Source organism: Corylus avellana, chromosome ca4, assembly GCF_901000735.1.
Source record: "Corylus avellana chromosome ca4, CavTom2PMs-1.0".
NCBI classification, from domain to species: domain Eukaryota; kingdom Viridiplantae; phylum Streptophyta; class Magnoliopsida; order Fagales; family Betulaceae; genus Corylus; species Corylus avellana.
The window spans coordinates 8,965,522-8,974,190 of NC_081544.1; the positions used below are offsets into that span (position 1 = coordinate 8,965,522).

The window sequence follows — 8,669 nt, forward strand, 5'->3', positions numbered from 1 at the left end:
ATAAGAAAGCCAATTGCATAAATAAAGCATTATTATTTATCTACAAATGTGATGATTCGTTTGCTGATGCTTTTTGGGCTAAAGTAAACAATTTAATAAACAAAATACTAGCAATGAACCGATTTTCACACAGAATATAAAGGAGAAATTGAGGAAAAAGTAGTAGCCAAAGAGTGGGCCTAAACTGATTAAACGTTTAAACAAGAATAGAACAAATCTGCCATTAAAAATAACATAATCCATAAAGTATATTCTTGAATTTTTTATTACTTTTTTTGAACTTTTTTTTATGAAGAGACAAACAGGGACTTAGTCCCACTTCACAGAAACCTCACACACAGTCACACTAATACTAAATAAGATAAGAGCATCAAAGACCAAGCACCAAAGCCATCCATACTTGATAGTTGATAGTACTTGTATGTTCTTTTGATTCAGATATGAGTCCTCCAAATGAAAGGCTGCTCGAGATATATTCCAACGTTTACTGCCTGAATTGTTGTTAGCAATCGGAATTGTTGCACCATATTCACTGACAAGAGTCAATCTCTCACACTGCTTCAACCCCACCATTGGTGCACAGCAACTCCCTCATCCCTCAGCCTTCCATACAAAGCCAAGCACTCCCAATAAGCCCTCTTGCTCTTGTAATACTTCCCCCCAACACCCTGCCACCAATTGTTCCTGCACTCCAAAAAAACTTCATCAACCAAACAGATTGTCCTCCTCTTCATCATCTCTTCCACCACTTCTGCTTCTGCCTTCATCACAACATACTCCTCTTCTTTCACATTCTTCACCAACCAATCCGAGGCATCAACACCAGATGATCCTTCCTCTGGTTCTGTTACAAGATTGTAAACCTCAAATTCTTGGTTCCTCTTGGGATAATTGTGATGAAACCATTCAGTCACGCCTGTATTCTCCTCATCAGCCAATCCCACATCAATGAAAACCCTCCGATTATAGCCTTCTAGATTATCACCCAACAAGTCAGGAAGGAAGTTGAATTTCTTCAAATGCTTGGTTCTCGGTGGCTCTAGCAAGACATCTTCAAGGTTCTCTAACATTGCCTTCTTGGCCTCCGACGCCATTTGGCAAACGTGCGGCCGCTTTGTCAAGGACATCCTTGACATCACTTTCCTCATTGCCATAATGGTGGTTTCATAGTGACAAAGATAAACAATCCTATAATTAGAATGTTTTGGAAAAATATTTGATGGGTCTTCGCTCAACGGAACAGCCACAATCCCTCCAATCTTCAGAACACGGTTAACAAATTTATTAGTGTCGGAAAAACTGGGCGTGAAAACGAAATCAAATGTTTCATCCGGGATCGAGCTTTGTCCTTTCAAATCATAATCCATTACCACATCGATCACATTGTTGTGCCAATGCTGCAGATTCTGAATTATTCCCACAATGCCGCCGCCGCCAGGACTGATAATGAGAGCTTTGACGCCGTTTCTCAAAAGGCCCTTGCCGGCGAAATGCCGGAAAAGCGAATTCAAGAGCTTGGAATAATCGACCATAGAATCAGATCCATTGTAAGATTCAGAAGGTGAACCTCTAAGAATGGTTAGAATACAAGGCAATGCGAGAATAACCAAAACCACAAATACTGACCGAGACAGAACACGCAAAACCCGTGAATCAGGAAGCTGAATCACCAAACGGGTATTAGGATTCGAACCCATTCTTCCACTACGCATGTGCTTCATCTTGTTTGCGTAATTCTTGGCTCCAAACCGAGAAAATCCCACGAATTTGTTGGCCTTTGTGCTTAATTCTATAAACAAAAGGGGGTTCTTAGAAACCACGAGATCCGAGATCTATGTGAGAAGAGCTTGATTTGCAGATTGGGAGAATACCCAGATGCAAAAACTTGAAAATACAGAAGAAAGCAAGAATGGAATCTAACGGGTGCAAAATCTGGAGGCGGTGTGGTTGCCACCCACGAGGGCCACACGGGTGCTTTGGATTCCACAACAAAGGAGCAGCAACTGCCTCGTCCTCTCAACCTCCATGGCTTTTTTCATAAGCTTCGGTTCTTCTTCACCAACCCAGACCCGTTTCAGGTTTCACCCAGATTTCTTGAAACGAACCATTCGAAAGTCTGAAACCCAACCCAACCACCGCCGGATCGGACCAGAGTTGGCAAAGAAATGAACGAGAGAGAGAGACGCTTGGGTTGTGGAAAGTGGCGAGAATTATTTTGATGGGTGGAGTAGAGAGGAAAGAGCACAGGAGTATATATATATATATATATGGATGGAGAGAAGGATGGCAAAGAAGAAGGAGACGAGTCGTGAAAAAGGGAGGTCTTCCGCTTTTCTAGAATTTTAGGAGTGTGTGCCGTGTGGGAGCAGTGTTTCAGTTCCGATCATCCTCAATATCTTTTTGTCGTTTACTCATTATCACTCAATTAAGAATTTCTTTCTACACTTTTAATTATTAAAAGATAAAAGATAATTTATTTCCAACTATTATCACTCTTTGCAATGTATTTTTTAAAATTCAAAATCTCAATATAGTGTATTTAAATTTTTATTTTTTTTCAATGTGTCATTTTTGTTAAGATTTTCTATTAAATTCTGACAAAATTCTCAAAATACCTTTTTTAAATATATATATATATATATATAAAATTGTTTGCAAAGATTGAGGTATAAATATTTTTGCAAATACCGTTAAATTCAAACCAACGCCTTAAACTTTATAATTTTGCTCCTAAAACAAATGAGGGTGTTTTGAAAATTTTAACACTCCTATGTTGGTAGTTAATGAAAAATCTTAACGGATGAGTGACATTAAAAACAATTGAAATATGAATACACTAAATTGAAAAAAATTAAACTTTATGGGATATTGTAAAATTGGTGATAATTCAAGGGGGTTAAGTGAAGTTTATCCTAAAAGTTATCAAGGTTTTCCAATGACAAAAATACCTTTAAAATATTAAATTAAAAATAAAAAAATAAAAAGCTAGTGCATGGAAATTTGAATTTTTTTCTTTCTTTTTTCTTAAAAAAGAGAAAAATTGTACTTTTTTTTAAAAAAAAATTATTAGAGTACTTTTGTTTTATTGAAAAACAAAAAATGATTATTTTTATCTTTTTGCTGGCGTTGAAGGAACCTTATCAAATTTTTAATAGTTTAGGTGGTTGTCAATTTTTTAATAGTTTTGGTCGACATTGTTTAGAAAGATATTGTTAATTTGATGATAATTTTGAAGAAGTATGATGACTTTTGCCTTTTTTTGTTTTATTTTTATTTACTCATTTATCATCCATAATATTGTTCCTTTTAAATATAGTTCACAGTAGAGATGAAAATGTGCTATAAGAAAAGAATAATGATAGGGACCATCTTTCTATCCTCTTTTTATTCACCTAAAGTTGATGTGTCTTTTAAAATTACCATTAAATTTTCGATAAAACATACTTAAATTTTGATCAAATAATAATTTTGAAAGTTACATTAACTTTAAGAAGATAAAAAAAGAATAAAATATGGTTCCTAACATTACTTATATGAAAATGTATAAATAATATTATTTTGAGAAATGGTCAAAAGAAGAATTAACAGCATATTTTCTTGAATTTTTTAAAAAAAAATTAGGGATTTAAGCTACTTTTTGAAATAAACTTCACAATAGTTTTATTTATCATTTTTTTTTATACCATTTAAATATTATTTAAATATTCTTTCAAATCAATAAAGAGAAAGATAAGAGAAGATTTTTTTTTTTTTTTTTTTTTTTTAATAAAGTAAAGATAATGGAAACTAAACACTTTACCTTCCCTTGACTTTTCCTTGGTTTAGGGAACACCAAAAATTCTAATAGATTTTTAGGAGTTTTTGTTACATTTAAAAAATATAATGAAATTTCAGAAATCTATTGCCTCAACTAAATATAATGTGGAAGTTGGCATATGTTGCCACGTTTGATTATCTTAGGGTTTAATTAAAATGAATGACCACAATAGCGCATAGAGAATAATTTCTATAGGATCATGGCACAAACCAAGGCCTTTGTGCCCTCTAATAAGAAGGCGACACATCAGCATGGAACACTGTAACAAAAATATGGTGTTCTACCTAATCTTTTTTTTATAATACTTAAAACAAAACACCTTCTAGAATAACCTTTTCATATTTTTCTTTAAAATCGCTCCAGCCACCAACCTGCCACTGGAGACGCCGCCGGAGACAACGCCGGCCGGTACAAAAAAAGCCGGAGATGATGAAAATAACCCCTACAGAAAACACCGGGTAAGAACCAAGCTCCTCCTCCCTCTTTCCGGTGCCCCTCTCTCTCACCAAAGGCAGTAGAGAAAATTTTTTTTCTCTGCTGCCTTTTTTCACTGCTGTCGGGCAACAGAAATTTTTTTTTTTTTCTCTATTCTCTGTTGCCCGACAGCAGAGAACAGAGAAAAAAAATTTTCTCTGTTTCCTGGCAGCAGAGAAAAATTTTGTTCTCTGCCGCCGGGCAACAGAGAAAATATTTTTTCTCCGCTGTCGGGCAACAGAGAACAGAGAAAAATATTTTTCTCTGTTCCCCGGCAGCAAAGAAAAAATATTTTCTCGTGGGAAAATTTTTTTTTTCTCTGTTCTCTGCTGCCGGGCAACAGATAAAAAAAAAAAAAAATTTTGTTGCCCAGCAGCAGAGAAAATTTTTTTTCTCTACTGCCACCGGTGAAAGAGAGGGGCACCGGAGAGAGGGAGGAGGAGCTTGGTTTTTACCCGGCGTTTTCTGTAGGGGTTATATCCGTCATCTCCGACTTTTTCTGTACCGGCCGGCGTCGTCTCCAGCGGCGTCTCCGGTGGCAGGTTGGTGGCTGGAGCGGTTTTGGACAAAAATATGAAAAGGTTATTCTAAAAGGTGTTTTGTTTTAGGTATTCTAGAAAAAAGATTAGGTGGAACACCATATTTTTGTTACAGTGTTCCACGCTGATGTGTCGTCTTCTTATTGAAGGGCACAAAGGCCTTAGTTTGTGCCACGACCCTATAGAAGTTATTCTCTAATGCATATTATCGACTTTTTTCAAAATGTAAAAATTAAAAAAATAAATAAATTAAAAAAAAAAAAAAAAAAAAAAAAAAAAAAAAAAAAAAAAAAAAAAAAAAAAAAAAAAAAGAGAAAACTTCACTTTGGACCCTAAAATTGCCACTTATTTTGACAAGCTCTCCCCAAACTTCAAAACTTTTTAATTTGGATCCTCTGAATTTTTAATTGCAGTCAATTTGAACTGTTTCGTGTCTCCGTCAATTTTTGCCTTTAAAATCCTTTAAAATACAAAATTAACCTTCAATTTTCTTTTTATTAAAAATGGAAAAAAATTAAAAAAAAGGGTCACAAAGTGGCCCAACCGTGGGTCACCTTGTGATTTTATTTATTTTTATAATAAATTTGTTTTTTTTTTAAAAAAAATTAAATTAAGGATAAATTTGAAATTTTATAAAGAAAAGTTAGCGGTAAAAACGTTATTGTCTAACTTTTAACGTTTAAAATCTAACAGATTGGTTCAAAATATTAGAAATTGAAAGTTCAGGGGTCCAAAGTGAGGTTTTAAAGTTAGTTTGGGAGGCATGTCAAGAGGGGTGGTAATTTAGGGATCAAATGTGAAGTTTACCAAAAAAAAAAAAACAAAACAAAACAAACAAACAAACCCAATGCTCTCCCCTTTCTCTTTTTCTATTCTTGAATCTCCGCCATGTCTTTCACCTTACACCGCTCACACTACCCATCGCTGCCCACATCTTCTTCTCAAATTTTTGTTCTCATTGCACTCTCCTCCAAGTTTACCTCTCCTACTTCATTCTCTCAAAATCAAGACAATGACAGTACGAAGAAAATAAAACCTAAGAAAATTATATAGAAACCAATTAGGAGATTAGTGGATAAATGATTGTTTGGTAACACATATTGAGAATGATATATTTAAGATTATCAACAATGAAAAAATTATGCAATAATTTCAAAATATGAAAACTTGTTGAGAATGGTTGAATAAATTAACTCTAGGCATGCAAAAATAAATTAAAATTTATATAATAGTTAAATTTTGTTGAAATATTTGTCTAATTAATTTCGTTGATTATATTATTTAATAAGTCAAAATTTTGATTCGCCACTGCTACAATATATTGTTCTCTTAGCATACAATACAATATAAAGAAGGACAGCACAGCTGGGGAAGGGGCAGAAAAGTTCTCCCCCATCCCCTCTCCCCCCCGGCCTCTTTTCCCCCATTTCTTTTTGTTTACTTTTCTTTTGTTTTACATGCTCAAGCTTCACTGCGTAGGGTGTGCCGTCCACCATTTCCGCCGTATCTTTTTCTGAGGTTGATGGGGCTCTTTGGATTGGACTGTTCAAAACCCGATCTACGTCCCTCCGTCAGACCCACCTCAACACGCGCCCCTACATTGCGTGCTCCGGCCCGCTTGCTTCCAACGACTCCTATCGCTTCTAATTCCAGCAACTTGCGACAGATTGTGACAAGCACGCGTCTGCACGTGGTTTTTTTGTGTTTTGGCCAGAATCCTCTAGCAGTGTTTTGTGGGCTTTTGTGCCTTTGCTTTATTTTTCATATTTTTTCGATGTATTTTGTGGTTCTGGCCTTTTGGGTTGAGGATGTGAATAATTTTCTAGCTTGCGAGTCAATGATGATGGATGTTGCTACCTATGTATCGGTTTGTCTGTCTAGAGCAGACCTTTTTTTATAACTAAAGATTAGTCATAGGTTAGCAGATATTGATGTCATAGATTGGTCTTGAATGTAAGATTGTTATGTATATATCTATGATGTTGTAACCCCGTAGTTTGTGCAATTGAAAAATTGTGGTCAAACTGAAAACATATTTGGTTGATCAAGAAAACTGTCTTTTTTATTACTATGAAATGGTTTCTCTTTTTTTTTTTTTAAAAAAAAAAAAAAAAAAAATGTAGTGAACAATTTTTAAGTTTGAACTTTTCATTCTCAAATGGTAAAAAAAAAAAAAAAAAAAAAAAAAACGACCGTAGACAATTTTTTAAGTTTGAACTTTTCATTCTCAAATGGCTAGAGTTCGCCGAACCTTCGTCGACCACAGCTAGACCTCCAACAAACCACATTCGAAGGTTGTCAGAAGTTACCATCCATTGTCTGTTGTTACTCATTTTTTAGTAATTCTAGAAGGCCTACTTATGTCCTACTAAGAATGATGTGGCTATTAAAATCATCATTCGATCAAAATTCAATAATGATCAATCACAAGTTCAATAGTAATTTTAATAGCCACATCATTCTTAGTATGACATAAGTAGAACACAAGTAGGCCATCTAGAATTACTCTTCATTTTTCGTACAAGCTAAAGCACCGAAAAATATAAATACTTTTGTTGAAATTACTTTTTCTCGACAAAAAAATAAAATTTATGCCAAAACAAATCGAGCCTTAACGAAAGTCTAAAACTAACTCGCGGTTTTATAGCATGAAAGTTTGATGTTTTTCCTCAAAAGGAAGATCAATAATTTTATTATCCAGTTCGTGGAAAAAAAATTAGAGGTGTCAATACGGTTATAGTTAGCAGTTAGCTACTAACTGCTGGTTAGCGGTTAATGAAATAAGTAACTGCCCACTAACCGCTTTTTCAAAATTGAGCTTTTTTTTGGGTCTTTTGACTTTTTTTGAGCGTTTTTAGGCTTTTTTATTACTGTATTATTTTTTAACCTCATTTGTTTTTTGTATTTTTAGTGTCTTCTTAAGCCCAATTGCTACAAAAAGAGCTCATATTGAAAAATCAAAAATATTTGACCCCAAATTTACATTTACTTGTACTTTTTTTTAAAAAAAAAAAAAAATTCCTTTAACATTAAATCATAACCGGTTAACTTTTTTTTAAAAAAAAAAAAATTCAACACAACGTATAAAAAATGTTCAACACAACTGTCATAACATATAAAAAAAATATAAAAAAAGTTCAACACAATATATTAAAGAAGTTCAAATAAAACATATGATATATATGATTATATGGCATATTATATATGATTATTTGTTATTATATAATCATATGATTTAATGATCAATTCATTATGTGATATAATCATATCAATTATAGTGATAATATTACTAAAATTAGAATGATAATACATTAATACTTCAATTGTGTTTATAAGTAACGCATTGTTTAATCCAATGTCAATTACTTAATTTGATATTATACGAATCACATTATCATTGTACATTAATAATATGATTCACTTGAATAAAATATTTGAATTGTCATTGAATCATATGATTAAGTATTGATATTATACATTTGTATTATTCATATGCATATATGTATAATTATAATTTATAACATATATAGACTTAGAAGTTTATAACATACATTGAAACAAGTCTCTAGGTACTTAATTGTTGTATTAGTATGAATTGATATACTTATGACTTATGTCATATTATATATGTATAATTTGTTATTATATAATCATATAAATTAGAGTGATAATCATATAATAATACATTAATATTTCAATAAGCAACACATTATTGAATCTAATGCCAATTACTTAATATGATATTATACGAATCACATTATCATTGTACATTAATAATATGATTAACTTGAATAAAATATTTGAATTGTCATTGAATTATATGATTAAGTATTGATCTT

At 32.9% G+C, this 8,669-nt stretch overlaps 1 protein-coding gene across 1 annotated transcript; it reads right to left on the reverse strand.

Annotated features, from left to right (window-relative positions):
• Positions 1-230: 230 nt before the first annotated feature.
• On the reverse strand, positions 231-2,324 carry LOC132177785 (uncharacterized). Its single transcript, XM_059590239.1, has one exon. The coding sequence runs from the start codon at positions 1,719-1,721 to the stop codon at positions 561-563; it is 1,161 nt and encodes a 386-aa protein (XP_059446222.1). The 5' UTR covers positions 1,722-2,324; the 3' UTR covers positions 231-560.
• Positions 2,325-8,669: the final 6,345 nt, after the last annotated feature.

Bases quoted from the DNA above. Each gene is read 5' to 3' on its own strand.
- LOC132177785 (XM_059590239.1), bottom strand. From the start codon at position 1,721: ATGAAGCACATGCGTAGTGGAAGAATGGGTTCGAATCCTAATACCCGT.